The sequence below is a fragment of the Trichomonas vaginalis genome, chromosome V (genome assembly GCF_026262505.1).
Source record: "Trichomonas vaginalis G3 chromosome V, whole genome shotgun sequence".
Lineage (NCBI taxonomy): Eukaryota > Parabasalia > Trichomonadida > Trichomonadidae > Trichomonas > Trichomonas vaginalis.
In genome coordinates, this window is record NC_067207.1 from 14049863 (window position 1) to 14072101 (window position 22239).

At 32.1% G+C, this 22239-nt stretch overlaps 13 protein-coding genes and 1 pseudogene across 14 annotated transcripts, besides 5 other annotated features; 5 read left to right on the plus strand and 9 right to left on the minus strand.

The window, feature by feature from the left end:
- Positions 1–6343: part of a mobile genetic element that runs on past the window's edge.
- TVAGG3_0333640 lies at positions 1962–2580 on the minus strand (annotated as a pseudogene). The gene has a single exon. A coding segment is annotated over exon 1 (619 nt).
- TVAGG3_0333650 (protein of unknown function, DUF4106 family) lies at positions 3004–3891 on the minus strand (the record flags this gene model as incomplete). Its single annotated transcript, XM_051230557.1, has 1 exon — positions 3004–3891. The coding sequence occupies one exon, from the start codon at positions 3889–3891 to the stop codon at positions 3004–3006; it is 888 nt and encodes a 295-aa protein (XP_051100287.1).
- Positions 3908–4789, plus strand: TVAGG3_0333660 (uncharacterized protein; the record flags this gene model as incomplete). Its single annotated transcript, XM_001314668.2, has 1 exon — positions 3908–4789. One exon carries the CDS (start codon positions 3908–3910, stop codon positions 4787–4789), a length of 882 nt encoding a protein of 293 aa, XP_001314702.2.
- Positions 4988–5515, plus strand: TVAGG3_0333670 (protein of unknown function, DUF4107 family; the record flags this gene model as incomplete). Its single annotated transcript, XM_051230558.1, has 1 exon — positions 4988–5515. One exon carries the CDS (start codon positions 4988–4990, stop codon positions 5513–5515), a length of 528 nt encoding a protein of 175 aa, XP_051100288.1.
- Positions 5516–5661: a terminal%2Cinverted (terminal inverted repeat of Maverick-2 transposon ID:TVAGG3_0333620).
- Positions 5662–6096, minus strand: TVAGG3_0333680 (uncharacterized protein; the record flags this gene model as incomplete). Its single annotated transcript, XM_051230559.1, has 1 exon — positions 5662–6096. One exon carries the CDS (start codon positions 6094–6096, stop codon positions 5662–5664), a length of 435 nt encoding a protein of 144 aa, XP_051100289.1.
- Positions 6344–6987: 644 nt separating the features above from the next.
- Positions 6988–10935: a mobile genetic element.
- Positions 7744–8064, plus strand: TVAGG3_0333700 (uncharacterized protein; the record flags this gene model as incomplete). Its single annotated transcript, XM_001305203.1, has 1 exon — positions 7744–8064. The coding sequence occupies one exon, from the start codon at positions 7744–7746 to the stop codon at positions 8062–8064; it is 321 nt and encodes a 106-aa protein (XP_001305204.1).
- On the minus strand, positions 8614–9471 carry TVAGG3_0333710 (uncharacterized protein; the record flags this gene model as incomplete). Its single annotated transcript, XM_051230560.1, has 1 exon — positions 8614–9471. One exon carries the CDS (start codon positions 9469–9471, stop codon positions 8614–8616), a length of 858 nt encoding a protein of 285 aa, XP_051100290.1.
- On the minus strand, positions 10487–10935 carry TVAGG3_0333720 (Prim-pol domain family; the record flags this gene model as incomplete). Its single annotated transcript, XM_051230561.1, has 1 exon — positions 10487–10935. A coding segment is annotated over one exon (449 nt), but the record flags the coding sequence as incomplete, so codon positions are not given.
- Positions 10936–11185: 250 nt separating this feature from the next.
- Positions 11186–12208, minus strand: TVAGG3_0333730 (uncharacterized protein; the record flags this gene model as incomplete). The annotated part of the gene is made up of 1 exon (XM_051230562.1): positions 11186–12208. One exon carries the CDS (start codon positions 12206–12208, stop codon positions 11186–11188), a length of 1023 nt encoding a protein of 340 aa, XP_051100292.1.
- Positions 12209–14404: 2196 nt separating this feature from the next.
- Positions 14405–17268: a mobile genetic element.
- On the minus strand, positions 15470–15886 carry TVAGG3_0333750 (MULE transposase domain-containing protein; the record flags this gene model as incomplete). Its single annotated transcript, XM_001305205.2, has 1 exon — positions 15470–15886. The coding sequence occupies one exon, from the start codon at positions 15884–15886 to the stop codon at positions 15470–15472; it is 417 nt and encodes a 138-aa protein (XP_001305206.2).
- Positions 17246–17268: a terminal%2Cinverted (terminal inverted repeat of MuDR-5/MuDR-6/MuDR-7_TvMULE4 transposon ID:TVAGG3_0333740).
- A 115-nt stretch (positions 17269–17383) lies between these two features.
- On the minus strand, positions 17384–19520 carry TVAGG3_0333760 (TMEM62, metallophosphatase domain-containing protein; the record flags this gene model as incomplete). Its single annotated transcript, XM_001305207.1, has 1 exon — positions 17661–19517. One exon carries the CDS (start codon positions 19515–19517, stop codon positions 17661–17663), a length of 1857 nt encoding a protein of 618 aa, XP_001305208.1.
- A 554-nt stretch (positions 19521–20074) lies between these two features.
- On the plus strand, positions 20075–20398 carry TVAGG3_0333780 (PH domain-like family; the record flags this gene model as incomplete). The annotated part of the gene is made up of 1 exon (XM_001305208.1): positions 20075–20398. The coding sequence occupies one exon, from the start codon at positions 20075–20077 to the stop codon at positions 20396–20398; it is 324 nt and encodes a 107-aa protein (XP_001305209.1).
- Positions 20399–20931: 533 nt separating this feature from the next.
- TVAGG3_0333770 (calcium-binding protein family) lies at positions 20932–21423 on the plus strand (the record flags this gene model as incomplete). Its single annotated transcript, XM_001305209.1, has 1 exon — positions 20932–21423. The coding sequence occupies one exon, from the start codon at positions 20932–20934 to the stop codon at positions 21421–21423; it is 492 nt and encodes a 163-aa protein (XP_001305210.1).
- A 118-nt stretch (positions 21424–21541) lies between these two features.
- TVAGG3_0333790 (ribosomal large subunit biogenesis) lies at positions 21542–21999 on the minus strand (the record flags this gene model as incomplete). Its single annotated transcript, XM_001305210.2, has 1 exon — positions 21600–21986. One exon carries the CDS (start codon positions 21984–21986, stop codon positions 21600–21602), a length of 387 nt encoding a protein of 128 aa, XP_001305211.1.
- Positions 22000–22239: the final 240 nt, after the last annotated feature.

The following is a 22239-nucleotide window of genomic DNA, read 5'->3' on the forward strand; positions in this document are numbered from 1 at the left end:
ATTCTTTCGTTAAAATTGTTTTCCCCGATGTTATGTCATTAACGAAACTATCACCATCAAAAGTTAACGAATTCAATTTCGTCGTTGATGCTTTTATTTCATACACCGCTTTATCGATAGTTTTTGGCTCACCTTCTTTAGAAGCATATGAAACATTAATGAATGAATTATATGTATTCGTGAATGAGTTAAAATCAATGATTTTCATTAATGACGCCTTTAATGATTCATTAACTGTTGAATCCCTTAAAGTAATTAATGAACTGTCATGGGCTTCGCCCTGGTCGCTTTGCGACTTTATGAAAGGTACACTGCAAACCGTCGAGTTTGGATCAAATGCTGTAGTTGGTGCAGGAATATTAATGATATAAGTCATTAATCATTAAGTGACGTAAATAATGTTGTCGTTTTTGATTTAATTTCTTTAGCATCTGTTTATATATGGTAATTTTATTTCTGTAGTTTCTGAATTAAAGATATTCGCTAAAATGTTTTGTAAACTGTTTTGAACAGCTGTGTAAACCGTTGAATCCGGAACTCTTACGATTTCACACGTCCTTAATAAAAGGCATTGCACATGGTGTAGTGCTTGGGTCAAATCTTTCGGGATTATAATTCAACATATATTCTAACGCTTCATATAAGACTTATATACTGTTGTGTCGTTCTTCATGACAACTTCACCATTTACAATGAATGGCATAGTAACATGGAGTTAAAATAGGGTCAAACTTTTCATAGTCCTTCCATGTTATGTATTTCTCGGTATTTCCATCACTGATAACAATATATTTGTCAGTAAGTGTGAGAGAGTATTGACCAAAATATAAACGTTTAGCTCTGTCAGCTTCATACGCATATGCAGCAATAGTCATATTTTTAATGAGAATAAAATGTTGTTCTATTTGCAAAGTACAGACCCAAACGAATACGGGACAGTAAAGCTACAAACAAACTTAGGTCTACAGAATGAGCCACTTGCATTCAGAATGGTTGACTTCAATACTATCGCTTCATTCGTATAACAGATGAAACAGATTTCATGGAGCTTGAAATAGATGGAAAGAAGCATGAAATAAGATTTCACAATAATGTAGAATATAAGATGGAAACATTAGCTGGAGTGTTAAATGCTCTCATAAATACTACAATAAACAAGGAGAACGAAGAAAACTTAATGAATGTTAAACTTATTGCAGGAGTTTTGAAGTTCAGTTATGCGAAGGAGTTTAAGATAACACGAATGAGTCATAGAGTTCAATTGCTTCTGGGAGCATACCATATGACATTTCCTTTGAAAAGTATTGACAAAACGATTGAGATGAAATCTGTTCCATACGTATGTTATGGCAATTGTTTATACATTGAGTCAAAAATAGCTAATGTCACAGGTATTTCAGGAGTTAATAGTAAAGGTTCAGTAGAATATAAGTCTTTCTGTTATGAAGTAAATTCAATGTTCATTCAAACGTTTCCTGTCATAGCAACTCATTTAGGTAAATGGGTTCGCATTAGTCCTCATAATTTGAAAGACATGCAATTCAGACTAGTTGACTTTCAAGGAGAGCCTGTAGAACTGAAGGCACCAGTGCGAATGACTGTTGAAGTAGACTTTTTAGAAATATTAAATGCAACAGCTTACAAGAGAACTCAGAGCTAAAAATATAAAGTATGAATGTTATGTATTAGGTCATGAACTTTGGTTGTTGCTGTTTGATGAAACAAATGAGTTAGTTATGTCAGTCAAGAGAACAGAAAAAGGCGTCAAAGGCGCCGAGCGCAAAGCGCTATATTGTGTTAGTGAGAACTGCACCAAGTCAATAAGATTAGGTTTGCATTATGAAGATGAGTTCGATACTGTTGAAGAAGTTTTGGATAGATATTACAAATTGCTAACTTGAAATTTTTTTGACTAACGGCGCAAAGCGCCAAGATGGGCTCAAAGAGCCCTCCTGACTGCTTTAATTTACTAAAACATATTTCAAACATAATTTATATTCTGTTGAAAGTTTTGTATACTCGTTCGAATATTTATACTTAAACTCAACTCCTGTAGTTCCTGGTGTTTCAATGATGCGGATGTTACCTATTTTCATGAATATTGGTGTTTGACCACAGCATTCGATTTCAGGGTCGAGATAGTCAATGACACATTGCTTTCCTGTTATTCGTGATATAACATTTTCAAGGTCCTCCTTTGTTAGAATTATTTGGTTCTTACTTATAAGATTTATCAAAAGCTTCTTATCGTCTTTGAGTAAAATTGTTTGGTATAACTGAAGAAGGTAATGGTCTACGTTATCTGAAGGATTTGTTTGAACATTTATGTAAGGGTTGTCGTTGACTTCTCTTGAAAGAATTTGGTCCAGTGGTGGATACTCTAACTTAACATCTGATGTAGCGTTAGCGTTTGAAGCTGAGTTTAAATAAATTCACGGATTTCAGCTCTGGTTCTTTTTCTTTCAAACACTCTGAACTATAGTTCTTTATGACAATATTGTTTGTCGTTCGTGAGTCAACATTTGATGTTGGTTCAATTGGAACATTAACGGCACCAGCTAAGATGGATTTGCTTCTCATTTCATATAGAATAAAAACCTTTTATATGTATGAAATGAACAATATACTCGACAAGGGTTTGAATGTAAAGCTAACGAATGAAAATATTGTTGAATTCACTGAGACAGGTGCTGTGTATAAAGATGTAGAACTACTGAACAAAAGAGCTAAGGGAAGAAGCAGGAACATGAACAAAGGGTGGAAGCCTATAAAAATTTATGTCAATGATGGCTCAGGAGGTTCAAACATAAAGTATGCAGAAAGTTATAGAGTTTATGCGCTAAAAGGTGAAAAGCCTTCATTTAAGAACAGCTATTCTAACGCATATCCTCAAAAGTTAACGGATGGGGAAGTGGATGATATGAATGACAGCAAAAATATTAACAGAAATGGCGACAGAGATGCATGGAATTTGTTTACCATCAGTCAATTGAAGGTTAAACTTTAAAACAATGTTGGTCGTTCCCATGGAATATTTTTGACTTTAATGGTATTAGTCATGATATGAATCTCAAGGTATGAACGAGGAGAGATGAGAGACTTATATGCTTCCCAAATTTCTTCAAAAGGTAATGTTATACCTGACTGTTTCCAAATGAGTTCAATATCATAACGTGAGAAACCTTGAAAGATAACGAAGTCAGTTATGAGACGTTTTATGTTTAAAGCTAAAAACCTCCATGTTTGCATAAGTATTGCTACAGTTAAATGGTAATGTCTGACTTTAGTAATGATGTTAGCTAATGGTGAGTCAGGCTTTGACACTAAACCTTTTCCGGCGAAGTCGTCGCAAACGAGCAGAGTGTTTGAAGGATACTTTTTGAAGGGGTATTTTGAAAGTTTTGACAGAATGTAGTTTGTAAGTCGTTTCATATCGTAAACTCCTGAGTATTGACGTAAGTGGTGTTTGTCAATAATTCTTTCCATCTCTTCTGAAGTCTTTTGCATTCCTGACTGTATAAATTCAACGATGGCATAATATTTCCTCTTACGTCGAATGTAACGTTGAAGAAATTCAATGAGTTCGCTATCTGGAACTTTAACGACAGAGGCTTGAACTTTTGACATAAATGTTTTCGCTGTTGAGTCCATAGAGTCTGAAGTTGCTGATATAATGATTTGGTCATAATATGAGTCATTTCCTAAACGTTCTGTTATGAGTATATGACGAATGAGGTTAAATGTCTTACCTGAACCCATCTTTCCACAATAGAAATAAACACCATTTGAACAGAACTCATAGTCCTTACTGAAAGGAAGAATGAGAGAAGAGTTAAGTTTGTCTGTAGTTTCATTCATGTCTTCATCTACGTCATGTATTAAATGCTTCATTTTATCTCCATTAAAAATGCAAGTCAGAAATATTCAGAACATAGCACCGAGTCTAACTGACAAGAGTATAAAGATATACTATGAACATGTTATGATGAAACCAACCAAAATTCAAGAAAGTCAGTATACTTATGAATATCCAAGACACTGGGTAGAGTATGTAGGAGGTGAGAAAGCTATTGAAATAAGACAAGTTAGAAGTATTCCAGCAGGAAGGACAATATTATTGAAGAACTTTAATGTTTTGAGATATAATGATGAAACAAAGAAGCAAGATAGTTTCCCTGTTGCTGTGTATGTGAACTTAGATACAGGAGATGACATGAAAGTTTTTAATACAAAGCTTCAAACGGTAGTGAGAGAACAACTGACTGCGGAAGGACACCCATTACCTTCAGAAGTTACCATAGCGTATAATTTTGAAACAAATGCAATAGATTTTAAAGTCGTCTCTGCAAAGAAGTCAGGTTTTACATTTAATGAAGCAGATGTATATTCGAATGAAAACTTCAAAGCTATTGCATGGTTAGATAATGACGATTGCTTTAAGAAAATATTTAAATTCAGTGACTCAACGATGTCAATAGATGACCTTCGTGGAATGTTACCATCGACGTTTACAGTAGAAGGTTCAGCAGGATTGCTTACAAGATTGTCAATTGGTGGTATTTGGTCTCGTGAGAACATTGTTATAAAATCCAGTATAAGTGAATTTGCTGAAGAATCTATATTATGTCTTTCAAACTATATGTATTCGCCGCCGAAGCATTATAGTATAACAAACTTTGTCAGTAAGTTTAATATAAGACTTGTTGAACCTTCTTCAATGAAAGATGTTGTGCTACCCAAAGACGGAAAGGATGGACTCATTATTGAGATGATTTTAATAGCATATTAAATGAGCTTGTTCTTGAAGGTCATTCATGATGAAATAACTGTTGTAGAAGATGTTAGCAATTGTTCAGACATTTTGAAGCGTATAGATGAGATAAGAAAGAAGTTTATGAATGAGAATGTTTATGTTTCATTGACTTTCTCCAGTAAAGAGAACTTTTATGAGATAATATTGAAGAGAGATGATTTTAATATGGTGTAAATGGTAGCTTGGGCAGCTTTAGGCGCAATGGGAACAAAAGCATTAGCATTTGGAGCAAAAGCACTTGGGGCTTATGACGCAGTAAATAAAATGAGTGGAGGAAGAGTTTCGAAGACATTAGATGCAAATAAAGGAAAGATTGGAGGCTGGGTTGCAAAGAAGTTAAGATTAAATAAAATAGGGCTCATAAATAAAGCATCCAATTTGGTTGCGACTGAGTCAGAAAATGCTTTAGGAAAGGACGATGAGTTTGCAAAACATGCAAAAGACTTTAATGACCAGATGAAAGGTGAAACAATGCATTTAAATAGAGTCGATGGAACTAAAGAAAATGTTTCTTCTCCACCAGTAGTTCTTCCGTATGGTCCCTATGGAATGTATGGAAACCCTTACGAAAGACCATTTGACCCATTGACTGGTGGAAGTAACTGGTATCATTACGGACGAAGAAGAAAGACAGTTAAGCTGGAGACAGACGTGAAGAAAGCAACTAAAAAGAAACCAAGGAAGAGAGTTATAAAGCAATGAATTCAACATGGTTAGAAAAGAGGTTAGAAAACGTGTTAGATCTAACATTCTAACATAAACATTATTTTTGTGCTATGTTTTCATACGTGTGAGGGTGGTGATATCATTAATTTTTATATAAATGACAGAACAAAAATATAACATTTCTACTCAGCAGGAATGAGACCCTTACTGACTATGTATTCGTTTAATGCTTGATGAAAACAATGGTACATATTATCGTATGGGTATACACAACGTCTGTTTCCATCGTCGTCGTATATGTAGAGCTCAAATCCAGTCCAACCTTCTTTTGTACAATATGTAGCTTTATTTAAGTATGCATTTATGTAGATAAGGCAATTTTCTTCATCGCTCCAGAAATAATTTTTCGTCATTGTTGAAATAGTTTTCGTTCCTCTGCGACCATAAGGAATGTATGCAATGAACTTTGCGTCATATGGGATTGTAATATATTCAGGGTTTCTTTCATCGTCAATGGGTCTGTCTTTGTTAAAATGCATGTTTCTCAGTTTTACTTGAGTTTTGAATAGTTCACGGAAACGTTCTGGGAAAGAGTCATAGTAAATGTAGTCGGACATGTCTTTGTAATGAAATAAAAAATTTAAAATAAGGTTATTTTTATTTAGTGAGGACGGTAGTGAAGTCGTTAGTGAAGTCGTTAGTGAAGTCGTTTATGTATCAGATGGTTTTGTAAATATTTAAGGTTAAGTTGGTGTTTGTGTTTGTGTTGTAAAATATACGTTACCGGTTTTGTAAAGTGTCAAAACCGCTAAGTTGGGTAAGGTGGAACGCAGTGCCACAGTACCCAAGATAGTCATACTAACTAATATACAAAGGGAAAAACTAAATCACAACTTAAACAGTTGAAAGATTTCAAAAATAAAGTATTAACAGAAGAAGATATTGATGAATTATATAAATTATATAATCCTGAGCCGCAAAAGCCAAAGGAACAAAAGCCAAAGAAGAAAAAGCCGAAAACAACACCAAAAGAGAAAGTAGCAAATGTTCAACAGCTAAAGGTGCAAAACGCCCAGGTCCTTCAGACCATAAATGATGCACAAGCTTTAATTTATGATTCATTAGTTAAACCATATTCAGCCCGACTTTTAAATGAAGATCAACTTTTGGAATTCATCCTTCAACATAAACTCGAAGCGGGAAAGTATATCAAACCTTTATATACAGCATATTTAAAACAAATGAATAGAATACATCCAGAATTAATGAAAGGAAAATCAACAACTAAAACTTCATCATCCAAAATCAAAGCAGATAAAATTAAACCACTTGCAACACCAAAACCTCCAACGGTAGTACCTCCTCTTCCTTCAGTTAATCCTTCATCATTCACTTTATTATATCCATTTCAAACATTAAAGAAGCAAAAAGATTTTAAAAAGGATTTCAAGATATTAAATAAACCAACTGACCCAAAAATTCAACCATTAAAGGAAAAATTCAGTCGCCCTTCATTTGCACCATATCCATATTCATACGAAATCGATCATCTGGAATATTCAAAAGGAAACGTTACTTATTTATTTGCCATTAACATTAACACTAGATATTTATATTGCATTCCAGTGAAAGGGAAAACAGAACAGGAAACAAGAAGAGCTATTCAATACTTACTAGATCATGAAAGAGTAGATAATATAAGGGGTGATGGTGATAAAGGATTTCAGGCAGCTATGGCTCATTATTTCCCACAAATTAATTTTTACTTCTCATCTTCTCCATATACGTTTCATAATAAAATAGTTGATGCGGTAATGAGAACTCTTAGAGATGCGTTAGGGGTTAACGGTCGGATATACTGGGATGGAAATCATGACTCCATCATACAGCAGTTAGTATATTATTACAATAATACATGGCATAGAACTATAAACATGAAACCAGTGGAAATGAAAAATGATATTTCAAAAGAATGGGAATATATTAGAAAGCAAATGGAAAGTTAAATGATGTTAAACGTGAACAAATTAATTCGGGGCTCATGAATTTTAAACAAGGGGATAAAGTTTTGATTCATCTCGATTATGGAAAAACTAATAAATCAATGACAAAAAGAAGACGAAGATTTGACACAATAGCTGAATTTGTTAGATATATTAACGGCAATGCATTAGTTGAAGTTGACAATAAATTAATAGAAATTCCGATTTATTTTATTACTCCATTATATTTAAATAATATTTAATTTTTTTATTTCGTAAGAAATGAGTGACAACAAAGCAGCCAAGAGTCCTGATTCAATTAAGATTCAGAGTCCAGACAATGAATATAAAAAGAAACTAAACAGAATTAAATCAAAAATATGCTATTACAAAAAGAAGCCGCAATGCGGCGGGGCTGATGCCCATAAAACTAAAGGAACTGAAAACGATAAAGAGAGGAAAGAAATAATCGAAAAATTAGAAACTTACCGTTCAATCCTTAAACTGAGTGAAGCAAAAATAAAAGAATTTAATAGAATAAATAAATTGATTGGAAGAGATGAATTTAATAAAGATGAATTTTTAAACTCAATCCAAATTTAATTTTTATTCCTTTTCGACAACGTCTCTTCGAGACGCCGAACCCTTCTGGGTTCTTCTTTCCATCATTACTGCATAACCGCATCTTCTCGGTTTTCGTGGTTTGTTGTTTTTAATTCGTTCTTGCATCATTTTTATCATTTCCTCCCTTGTTATGATTCGTGGTAAATTTTGAGCTTGTGGGGTATCCATTTATATAAAAATAAAATTTTGTTATCAGTTATTTTATCATCATTTTATTAAGTTCATCTTTAGTTAATTTGAATGATAAGAAAATTTATTTTTGAATAACTGAAGGTGTCACCACGTCACCATGTGTCACCTGGTTAATTAACTTCTTTTAAAAATGATGACAACATGACATTTAGACAACAGGTACGAAAGGAGGAAGGCATTTATGAATCATTTTTGAATAACTGAAGGTGTCACTACGTCACCATGTGTCACCAGGTTAATTAACTTCTTTTAAAAATGATGACAACATGACATATAGACATCACAGCAGGATTAATGCAAAAATAAATTCCAATCATACTTTATACTGCAAGACCTTCAGGTCTCGCCGCTTAGCGGCTCATTTACAGGTATTTCATCGTCAGTAAATGAATCCTCATTATCGTTTGGTTCAACCTGTTTATATAATCCTTTCATTTCTTCTTTCAAAACATAACACCATGTTTGTTTACCATCTATTCTTCTCTGTTTCCTATCACATTTATCCTTAATGCTCATTTGGAAATTCTTGTCTTTCATGTCTGATGGTTTGCAGCATAGAGCATTTTTACACGTCATACCTGCACACAGTTCATCATAATGTGTATTTATCCATTCATCTAAAGGATTTGTTGATAATTCAATTAAATCTTGTTTGGCTTCAGTCATCGGTATGATTCGTACATTAAATGATGAAAGGTCATATTGCATAAAATACGTCAGTAAATTATCATAAAATTCCTTAGTGCATGAATCCATTAAATTCTTGAAGTAATCAAATTGACCCTTAAATTTACCATTAACTCTTAAAACTACGTATCTTCTGTCTCCAACTTCAATTTTGACAGGGTAGACGTTATTAGTTACGAAAATGAAATTAGCAACATTCTGAGCAGTTCTTCTGGGTTGATTCTTTTCATTAATTCTAATCTCATTATCCGTAATAATTGATTTCAAAGCGTTGAAGTTTGCGAGTCTATCTTCACCTACATTCTTGAGTTCATTAAGTACAAGAAACATTTTATTCTCAACTACTGAATTGAAATTACCCGTTAGCTCACTTATTTCGGTAATGTTTTTACATGAATAACCGGCGAGAAGTTCAGAAATAATGTCTGTAAATCTGTTTTTACCTGTTCCCTGAAGTCCTTTCAAAATAATTGCTGTTTCATTCTTGATTCCAGGATGTTGAATCATTGATGCAATCCAGCCGAGAAGGTATTTATACACTTCATCGTTATTATCACAAATGGCTTCTTTAATGAAATTCATAAACATCTCAATTTTTGAGTAATCAGGCTTTTCGAGAACGTTGTATTTATAACCTTGAAACGTTGAGAAAACATCTGGGGAATCAGATTTAAAGCAAACACCCTTAACGGTTAATGAGGATAATTGATTTAGTAGTACATCCCATGCTGTTATTGTTTTACCTTCTTCTTTAAATAATTTAATCATTTTGAGTGACTCTTTCATGTTTGATTGAAGAACGAATGATATTTGATTCATTTTGTCGTGGATATTATAGTCCTTTTGAATGAAATATTTATTTCCACAATCTACAAAACGGATTACACGTGATAAATCCTCAATTACTTCAGAACTGTTTTTATACTGATGATTTTCAGCCTTGCGTCTAATATCTGTTATCAAAAACGAGTCATCAAGTTTTATATCAAATGTTATTTTTGGCTTACGTAATAAAGGCAAAACGTATTCATCATAATATTCCTTTTGATATAGTTTTAGAATCTTCACTAAAACAAATGGAGAAGTCATTAAATGTGCATATCTACTACGTGCTTTTTCAAAATTACTTTTTGCATTTTCAGTTAAATTGCAGAAGTTATAAACGTTATCGTATGCTTCATTAATTAAATGATTAGGTAACGAATTAATTGCTTGAAACAGTGTGAATAATGTAACTTTTTCTAAATTCATGTTTCCACCGTCATTATGTACTTCAAAATCACTGATGCCATCAACTATGCTCTGGGCAAGTTTATCGTCAATGTTTACATCTTTGTTTTCATTCATGATAGTCTTTATTTCTTCGTTCTTTTGTTCAACTCTTACCTTAATATTCAAATCATTTAATATATCATTCACTGTTCTGGTTAATGTTGAATCGTAACTTCCACGAATGAATGAGTATGTTTTTATTGGTTCTGTTGCATTCTTGCGAACTCTTGAATCAGCCATAACTACTAAAGAACGCTTTGAATCATCCATAGAAGTCATTATGTCAATATCATAATCATTGCAGGAATAGCATTTAATCATTCTGTTCGAAACTGAATAGAAGAAATTAGTGTTGCAATAAATGTGAAGACCTCCTGAAGCGGTTTTAACGATAACATCTTTATCCGAAAGTTTTGATAAAATATCTTTTCTAACTGTTTCTTTAAGTTCATCATTGTATGATTTATTGATATCAACATCTATAATCGTTAAATTTGAAATTTTATTTACTAATAAAGCCATACCAGTTTTCCTTCCTCTTCCTCCATCATGTTTGAGGTAGTTATGTAAATCAATCTTGTTTTCACCAATTCTTTCGTTGAGGGTTTTAGTTTCTGCCACAACTAATTCCTCAGCTAATGAATCAATAACTTTTTCATCAGAAACGATATAGTTGCTGTTGTTGTTTGTTGCTGTCATTTATATAGGAATAAAATAATAAAAATAATTTTAAAACTAACTTTATTTTTGGACTGCATCAAATTTCCTTTGTTGATGTTGTCTAAATGTCATGTTGTCATCATTTTTAAAAGAAGTTAATTAACCAGGTGACACATGGTGACGTAGTGACACCTTCAGTTATTCAAAAATAATTAATTATTGAATAACCTAAAAACCATTAACGATAAAATATATTTTTGGTCGTTTATGACAAAAATAAATGGTTCATTTACTCACAATATTTTTGTACAAAACGACCCCAAACTTTTAACTTCTTTTCTGCAGTTTCTAATGCTGTCTTAGCGAGTTCATATTCTCTAAATTCTCTCTTTAAATCTTCTTGTTCCCATTGGTCTAGTTCGTATGGAGAATCTCTATAACCATAACATATCTCACGTTCATGTTCTAATTGTTTTTCGCGCATTTTTCTAACTTCTTCTTCAAACAAATGTTTGGCATTCTCTACTGTATCTTCGAGTTCTTCTTCATCTAATTTCTCATGAACTTTCTTGTCTATGGAGTCCATAATATCTTTGACATAAAATGCATACTTTACAGAGCACCATTCAGCAACAAAATGAACGAGGTCAGGATGTATGTATTTAAGAATGATATCACCAAATGATTTAGGATAATCATCGAACGCCTGAAATGCTAACAAATCATTTACCGGAATAATCGTATCAAAAGTGACATCAACTTCTTCATTTGCTTTCTTGAAAACTTCTGAAGGGTCAATATATTTACCACATACTGAGTTATCATATTTTTGAACATTATTATATAACGAATGAACAAACTTTTTAACTTTCCTTTCTGATTTTGGTTTATATGTTGCAAATGCGAAAGATTCACGGGCGCAATCCATCTGAAGATAACCGGCATCACCTCTTTCGGTTTCTACTTCTAATTGTTTAAAGCTTTGATTTGATGATTTGTAACCAACGAATAAACGCATGCATTTAAAAGCGGCATCACATGTGAAAGCTTTATTTGAAACTAGAGTTGCTTTAACTTTGCGTTTAATATATGTGTCACCTAATTGGTTCACATCATGAGCTGGATTTGTAATTCTTAAATGAGTTTGTTTATCATCAAAATATGGAGCATCAGAGTCATAGCATGAACTTTCAAGTTCTCTATAATATCTTCTACCGTCATTCTTTGCGAATATTTCATTTATCTTTTCGAATGAATGAAACACATTTCCATTAATCGGTTTAGTGTTTGGCACCAAATAGTTAGTCGTCATTTATTAATAAATAAAAAATCAAAATTAAAAGATGAAAATGAATTTTTAATTTTAATGAAATAATCAACTATGGCTGCAGGTATATTTAAGAAACTGTGGGATAGAGTAAAAAGAGGAGCGAGTAAAGTTTGGGAAACATTGAAGAAGGGGCAAATTGGATATTTAAGAATAAAGAAGCAATTAGTGACGTTGCTGAATCAATAACACCAAAAGCTGCCCCAATAAGAGAAGTTTTAAATAAAGGAGAAAAAGTTTATCAAAGACTACAACCGATACTAAGATAAAAATAATTTTAAGCCGCTAAGCGGCGAGATGATCCATAGGATCTCATATTTATTTTTCCACTATCTACCTCCTATTTATTAAGTATTCCTTCAGCTATTCCACCAACTGCGTTACCTGCTTGTGCTCCCATCGCCGGATTACCTGCTTTAGTACCTAATACTCCACCTATGATAGTTCCTGCCGTTTTCGCTACTGGTGCCAAAAAGTTTGCAACGGGTTTAATAATCTTTTTATAAACCCAACCCGCAGCTTTCTTAATTCCATCCCATAATTTTTTAAAGAATCCTGCCGCCATTTCTGATTTAATATTAATTAAAAAAATATATTTCATCACTTATATTCTAATTTTTATTTAATGATAAATGAAACCGATTTTAAAAATAAATGAAACAGAGGAGGAAGAAATAAATGAAAGTGAAAATGTTCAACAAAAAATAAACGTTGTTAAACCAATTACTGAAATAAAAATTTTTTCATCTGTTGAAGAATTTAATGACTATTATGCTAATAATAAAAAATTATTTGAAGAATTGACAACGTGTAAATTGAATAAAATGTTTAAAGTTGATGGATTCAAAATTTCAAAAATAAAAGGAGTGGTTAGTTTGAAATCTATTCCTCAATCAAGAATCACCTCATTAATGAAAATTAATGATTTAACAAAAAGAATAGAAGAGATTGAAGAAAGAATGAATCAAATAATTGATTTCATAAATTCAAATAATCATTAGTTTCTTAAAGTTCTATGTTGAACTCATCAAATTCTTCTTCTTCATTACCATTACCTTTAGCGAGTTTATTTACTCTTTCAACTTTATCTTTTGATAGTCTATCGTTTAATTTTTTCTGAAGTTTTTCGTTACCAAGTTCTAAAATTTTACACGGATGATATTTAAACCCGTTAAATTCTTTTTCCTCAGTTTTAATCATTAATCTACAAAGAACTTTAGTGAGGTGGTTTTGTTGTTTAAACCATTTATCCTTAATATTTGTTATAAATTCAATATCCGGAATTAATTCCCAAATTTTTGAATTTTCGATTAATTTACCATCAAATGCAAAAGCAATAGGTTTAATATTAAACTTACCTTTATAAAATAAACTTTGTATGTAATCATCAAAATAAACGTCTACTTGTTTAAACTGGGTGAGAATTGGTGAAAGTTTATCCATTAATTGATTTACAGTCACGAATTTAGAGCTGTTCATTTCTTACGAATTAAAAAAATAAATTATTCAAAAATGTAAGACATGAATTTTTAAAGTTTATTTTTAAAAAATTTTTTTATTTCATTATGGTAGTGAATCTTTCATTCATGAAAATAATTATTTCTAATTTCTTTTATTCTCTCGTACATACTAGATTTGAAGAATTCGGAACTTTTACCATAATCTCCTAAATGTTTTCTTATCCCTAACATGTGCCAGTTATTATATGAAACTGAATAAACTTTATTTTTATCTTTACACCTTTCATCACTTCCAATATATTTATATCTCAGTTTTGATTTAGCATTTTCATATTCATTAGCGTTTAATAATTCACAGTCTTCCTTTTTAAATTGATGTTTAAGATATTCAGGATTTAATACTCTACGTTTATATGCTCCTAACTTAGTTCTAAAGGTTTTTCTACAAAATTTAGGAATTCCATCCTCTTTAATGTCATCAATGATTTCCATTTCATTATTTTCAATTTCTTCTTCTCGTTTATGAGGTCTTTGATTATGACTCCATTGATTCCATGAAATTAAATATTCTTTATCATTATATTTATACCTCATTAGCTTATTTTGGCTTTCATATTCATTTAATAATTCACAATCTTCATTTTTAAATTGAAGTTTAACCCATTCAGGATTTAAACAATGTTTAATTAATCGCGGAATATCTGACATCATCTATATATAGGAGGGGGGCACAAACCCGCCCAGTGAGGTGAAGTGAAAAGTGACAAGTGTACATGTCAGAAATGTAAAGTGTCAGATTTAAAACAAAAAATGGATTAATTTATTATTATATGATAGAGAGATTTGGTAAGTTAATATCAAATTTGTAAGTAAGGGAAAAAAAAGTAAGAAAGAAAGAAAAAATTTTTAAAAAATAAAAAGCCACTCGCTTCGCTCGCGGTTGACAAAAAGAACAAATTCGAAAAATAATTGTATGAAATTACGAAACTAAGCCGCGAGCGAAGCGAGCGGCTTAAGAAAAGAACAGATTCGAAAAAAGATTGTACGAAACTACTAAACTGAGCCGCGAGCGAAGCGAGCGGCTTAAGTAAACAACATATTTCAGATTATCGATACTAAAAATTTTTTTATTTTATTACATTTTTTTTGCATTTTTTTAAAGCTTCTTAACTTAAATCATGGAATGTCTCAAAGACAAAAGTAGCATACAGCATGTAAAGCTAAAGAAAGATAATCATAATTAATACCTTAATTTTTAGTATTACGCATTTTTAGGTGCAAAATTTAAAAACATTCTAATACAATAGAGCAGTTTCCAAAAGTAGCATACAGCATGTAAAGCTAAAGAAAAATAATCATAATTAATACCTTTAAAGTTTAAAATCTTGATTTTTTTTAAAATCAAATATTTATAACTTTAATACATACAGCTTAAACCTTATACTTGTTTTCTCTTGTGAGAAAGCAATCTTACAAAGCTAACAATCCTAAAAAATAAAGAATTAAAATTTAATAATTTAATCTAAAATTAAAATCAAAATTAAATAAAATGAGTTCTTTGTAATAATACTTTCAAGGTAGGATATATTTTAGTGGGATCTATTGAGTCATCACTAACAGCATTGAGCAATCTATTGAGCATTGAAATACTCTCGATTTTTCTTTGTCTTTTTACATCAATTTCTGCGTTAGTTGCTTTTTCCATGATCCTAATAACACGGTCATCTGCTGGATTTTGATCAATTTTGAGTTTGATAACGAAAGATGGTATCACTTTTGTATAAATTTATATAATAACATCATCAATTCTGAGATTTTTTCGATCAGGAAAATAGTCATGTTTGAGTGTTCTAAAATGAGCTTCGGCAATATTGTTAGTTGCGTCGCCTTCACGCCTGTCACGAGCAATCCATCTTGATATGTTGTAACGCCATTGTCTGTTAAAGTATTGAGATGCTGTTGGATCTGTGTCGAGCAACTCCAGAACTTGATCATAGGCAGCATTTGCTTCTTCCTCATGTTCTGCATCTAATTTGAAGACTAAATCCTTCATCAAATTATAGAATTGTTCAAATTTTTCTTGAGAAGAAAACTTATTTGATTTGCGAAGAATTGCACGAAGAACATGTACTCCGCACCAAAGTATTTGAGCTTGTGGAATGCTTTCTTCTATTGCTTGAGCTATCTGTGGAGCACAGTCCATGCTAATGTATTCTGGCTCAATTGTTACCCATCTGAGATAGGCGCACACGCAAACTTGAATGTTTTGATAAGTGTCTGGTTGACAAAAGAAATATAAAAAAGGGAAAATGTGAAAATCTTTGATTTTGCCAGTAAATGCATACAATGGAATGTTTGATCGCAACAATTTATAGGTGCTGTCTATATGAAATGTCTTGATACTATGCGCATAAGCTTTGCCTTCAAAAGGCGCGTAATAGAAACACATATTATTGTCTGAGACTTCAAATGCAATGAGATCATCTGGAGATTCTTCTTGTACTGTCTGAACAAAGATTTGCAATGACACAACATCGTCAGGAGAATATCTAGTTTGAAGAGCATGTATTCTCTCTGCAAATCGTTTGATTGCACGTGGTTTTTGAGCGTACATCTCTGGAATGGACGGACCTGTAAGAGGAATTTCAAGATCTTTGAATGCATTTAGCTGTGCTATCGCTCTTTGATTGTCATCTGTTTGGAAGTAATGTTCTAAATATTTGCGATAAAAGACAGACGAATATTGACTTTTGTCATTTGGGGCGGAATGATCATGTTCTTCAACTATTTTGATTAGTTTGTATTTATTTTGATCCAAGATTGCAACATTAAAATGTGCAGGACATTTTGGATATTTGCAGTGGAATGAAATCTGAGATCTTTCTTTCCTGACACGTTCACAATATCCATACTGTGCTTGTATTTCTTGTTTAACTCCAAATTTACAAAGATCCATAACAGTAAAGATAGTTTCTTCTTCTAATTCCATTTGAAATTGAAATGAAAATTAAAAATTCAGAAATTTGAATAGATTTGGTCTGTAATTAAATGAGAATAGCAGTTTGTTCGTCATTGTTTGAGGCAAGAGTATTATAGGAATATTATATGATGGATTTGAGTTGCATATAAAGAGTGCAAAAGGATAAAGAGAGAAATTTTGTTAGATTAAATTATTAAATTTTAATTCTTTATTTTTTAGGATTGTTAGCTTTGTAAGATTGCTTTCTCACAAGAGAAAACAAGTATAAGGTTTAAGCTGTATGTATTAAAGTTATAAATATTTGATTTTAAAAAAAATCAAGATTTTAAACTTTAAAGGTATTAATTATGATTATCTTTCTTTAGCTTTACATGCTGTATGCTACTTTTGGAAACTGCTCTATTGTATTAGAATGTTTTTAAATTTTGCACCTAAAAATGCGTAATACTAAAAATTAAGGTATTAATTATGATTATCTTTCTTTAGCTTTACATGCTGTATGCTACTTTTGTCTTTGAGACATTCCATGATTTAAGTTAAGAAGCTTTAAAAAAAATGCAAAAAAATTGAATACTTTACTGGCTGGGCAAATTTGTCGCCGCCCCTATATATAGCTTCTTTTATAAAAGATAAAAAAATAAATTATTTTAAAATTAATGTTAATTTTTTAATGATTTATAAATAAATATATTTTAATGCATCGTCTATATATAGATGTAACAAAAAAAGTCACTAAACCCGTCCGCATATACTACTAATTATATATTGACTTAATATTAACATATTCTTATGGAAATACTGAACAATCATCCTTACAAGGAAATCTTATATAAGCAATGAAATTTGAGAGTTTTTATGAGAAATGAAATCTAAATTTCAGAAAAATACCTAATAATTTATTGATTCCAGTATAAAACAGATATTTTTTATAAGAGTTAGTCATGATGGTGATTAAAAATTAAACAATATTTATGGTAAATACAAACAAATTTTTATTCTAAGTTTGGTCAAGAGGGGACATTGTATCTGTCTCACTCATTATCTTATTTTCTGCATTTCTCTTTCTGTGGTACCTAAATTCGAAGACAGTAGCGATCACAAATCCGATTGGAATCAAAACAAAAACAAATGAATCAATCCAATAGGCTTTGTAGCCCATGTCGCGTCCGAACTTGAACCAAACACAGTATCCGCCGCAAAGCAAAACAATATCTATCAAAATATCAATAATTATCTTATAAAATTTGAAATTTCTTCTGACAATGATCATAGCAACGTCCAGCATGACTACAAACACTGATGCGTGGTAGAACATGGTAACGCACAATGAAAAAACGTCAAAATTCGTTTTTCCGTCGACAACAATTCCCCAAGTCCAAATCATTGATATTTTTCCTTGCGTTTTGTAGATCATTGTCGGTAAAAAGAATGGCCATATGAAAAAGAAAGTCAAAAGGCATCTATACCATATGCATGTCTTCTTAACAACGTTTCCAATCTTGATTGGTCCGAAAAGAATGCAGGAAAGGTATGTTTTGATGCCAGCTTTGAACCAGAATGATACAAGGATAGGAACTAAGTAAACGTAAAGGAAAATTGCCGCTAAAATTATCCACCACATTTGGACATTGAGAGCGCGCTTTTCTCTGAATGGTCCGGCTTGTTCTCCGACGTAAAATTCGCAGTAGTAGTCTAAATCTCCTGAAATTGTAATGTTATTCTTGCCATTTTCGAATTCTGCGTCAAGGGAGTACAATGCGACGTTTTCTTTGATGAATCTCTGAAAAGTAAGTGTTCCTTTAGCTGATCCGGACACCATGAACTGTTTTTCCCTTGAATTCGAAAAAGATAAAACTCTGATTGGGATTTTCTTGGTATTTAGTACAGTTTTCTGGGATTTTGTGGGTCCTGGAGATGTAAGTATTGCATAATCTTTGGAGTTATTCAAGACTTGGAACTCATAATTGACATATCCATGGTCAACTGTAAGGATATTGAAGCCCGGAACGATCTTTAGGGGTGTTGATGTGAATTCAACGTAGTTCTGCTTGTTATGCTTCACTTCTGGCTGTAATGGATGGGTATGACCAGTTAAATGAGCAACAACGTTATGTTTCTTGAGTAATGACTTAAAGGTTTCTTTTGATTCGGTTTTTGCATTGAAATTCATGACAGTTTCTTGTGGAAAATGACTAACTACGATAGTAAATTTTTCATTGTCACTTTTTTCTAACTGAGATTTTAATGCTTCAATCATTTTAGATTTATAGACTGGCGCGAAGAAATGCGGTCCATGGCCTGTAGGGAAATCTTGTGGCTGAAAGCCTACTACTCTCAGTCCATTGTATGTTTTCGAGAAAGAGTAAAAGGAAGACGCTGAAAAAGTGTTTGTAAATTTTGCGGCATATTCGTTTTCCGAGAATGATGCAATTCCCCACATATCGTGGTTTCCAAGGACTTCAAAGAGCAAGCCTCTATCAATACCTGAAGCATTGATGGCTCTCTCGTAGCCCTGCCAATGTACAAGCGTTGGTTCTGAGTATGTCGGGAGTTTGCAGCCAACATAGTTGTCCGTGATGTCGCCACTTAAAATCACGGCGTCTGGACTTATTTTCTGGGAAATAATCGAAAGAGTTGTTTGCAGGCGACTCTCTGTCTCATAGCACGGTGATACATGTGTATCGGAAAGGTGTACAATGAAATTTGGGTTTGTCGTGAGATTATATTGCGTTGGAGTGCTTTCTAGAGGGATGATTCCTGAATTAGATGTTGTAATATGTATGCCTATTACTAATAGTAAAATTATTATGAATACAAGTGGATAGAATACGAATGAAATTATCCTTTTCCACATTTGAATATTAATTTGACACGTTTTATACTGATCTTATTTCAGAATATATGTGTGAATATAGTCCGAATTTCAAATTTTATAATCTCAGAAAAATGGAAAATTCTGGTTGTTGAGTCAGTCCAGAAAATCTCATTTGGACGGTAATTTAAATGAACTTATCTAGTGTTGATATGATATATCACTTTTATGATGTTCTATTCCTTGATTGCTTCATTGTTTTGCAAGAATCTGATCTGAAACCTAAAAATAGCGATGTCATTATCAATTATTGTCTATTGTTGCTTTAATAGTATCGGAAATTAAGATTTTTATTGAATATCCATTGTTGAATTTCATAAAAGTTGAAAGGTTTATAAAAAATTTTGTATCAAGTGTGACTAACACTATAAATAAGATGTTAATATTATAATTTGTTAGAATTCTGATTTCATTGTAAATTTTCATAAAAATTTGAAAATCGGGCGATCCTATTTGGACATAAGAATAACCAAAATTTTATGTTGTATTGAAAATCTGAAATTCAATATGATATCAAATTGAATCATAAAATTTGATAGATGGCTGAAGCTTGTTTCCAGATAATTAAAACTGGATGGGCAGTTAAACTTGGCCAACGTGTAAAATCATGGAAAAGAAGATGGTTTGTTCTTCTTGGAAATGGACATTTAAGATATTTCGTAGACAAATCAACGTACATTGAGCAAGGCTGCATGATTTTAACAAAAAATACATGCATAACAGTTTCATGCGCTACCTCATCCGGCGTTCCTATTAACATTGTAAACAAAAAAAGAACGTTAATCATGACATGTGAAACTCATGCAGAAGCAGAGGACTGGTATAACAAATTAAAGGATGTCTGCGATACTCTTGAAAAATGAAATTCCGAAATCAAGCTAACGACAAATCAACATAATTCAAACGTTCGATGGCAATTTGAATTTATTTTGCCCTACATTTTTATGTAACTTCTATCCTTAGTTATAAAATCTTGTTTTGTAGTTTTGAAATTTCTATTGTATTATTTCTAGTTTTGAAAATAAGAACTATTCCAATGTTCTTCACTTACATGTATATGTGAAATGAAATCCACATAAAGATGAGGTTTCACAGATGGAATCGCCAAGATAAATATAGAAATCTTATATGGATTCTTCTTTTTAACAGTAAAGCAGGAATCTTATATGGATTCTTTTTTTATATGCATAAATTAACTATTAGTTGAAGATGACCCAATTTGTTCAATTTGATTTTAAAAAACTCTAAATTGAGTTAAGTTTCTACTATAAAATTTGCTTAAATACAATAGCTCTAATTTCTAGTGTATTCTTTTTTAATAATAAAAATATTTCACTCTAAAAAGTGCGAGATTTAGAAACGTTATTTTTTTTTAGGTAAATGCATTCATTATCAGATGAAAGATTACAGTACAGCTTTATTTTCTAACATCAGAGAGTTACATGTAGTTTATCAAACTTTATGCAAAACAGATGATGGTCTTTTAGGCTATCGAGAAATTTCACAAATGCTTACAGCAATCGGAGTTAAAGCAACTGCATCTCAATTACAAGATATAATCAACGAAGTCGTCGGTGATGAAGCTAAAATTGATTTTAATGCATTCGTTTTACTTATGACTCGCAGATATAAACAATTATCATTCGAAGATGAAATAGATGAATTATTTGAAACTATTGATGCAGGACATGATAATTTTATTGATCCTCAAGATGTAATTGCTTTAATGCAATCAAAAGGTATCACCGTAACACCAGGAGAAGCCGAAGCGTTGTTGGCAACAATCTCAGATTCTGCTAAAGGCATGAATAAGTCCGAATTTCAGTCGTTTGTGAAATCTCTCGGTGCAATTGTTATGACCGCTAAACCAGAGGAATCAGCCCAATGATTTTGTATTGTATTATGTTTCTAATTAGTATAGCAATAAAATTTTTCATATTTGTTTCTTACAAAAAAAAATTTTTTTTGGCTCATCAGATTTTGGAAAATGAAAGATGTGAAGTATTAAAAAATATTTTAAATTTATATATGTGCATATGCTTTAAATAGCGTTGTATAAAATCTTTAGTGTTGGTTGAGTTCCTTAGCAACAAGAGCATCACGCTTGGCGACAAGCTGAGCATATTTGAAGCGCTGGAAGTCGTTCATCTGAGCCTTGTTCTTGCGGGCGATAACCTGCTTGCCCCAGGCGGATTCGTAGAATTGCTTGATAAGATCCTTAGCAGCGGCCTTAGCAGCTTCTGGAGCAGCATTGCGCTGGATCTTGGCGACGTAGTCGGTGAGCTTGAGGCGGAGAATTGGGATTGTCTGACGTGGAGCTTCTGTTTCAAGAACATCGATAAGAACGCGCTTATCATCAACAATATCGACAATGATAGCGAGCTTATCTACAAGTTCGCCGTAGTTAATGAGGGCAATACGACCGATTTCAACAAACTGCTTGAAAGGCATTGGTTAAAAAGGCTGGGCCATGCGGTTTTTCACAGAATTTTTTTAAAGGGGTATTTTTAGATTTGGATTTTGGTTGTCGAATTAGATACACAACAAGCAAGAAATATTATTTGCAGTAAATTTAGTGTTGGATTTTTCGGTAATCTCGTTTTGTGCTTTTTTGATGCTTTTCATGATTTTTTACTTTATGTTATATCACATGAATATTGTTGACTTAATTTAATCAATAAATTAAATCAAACTCGATTTTTGA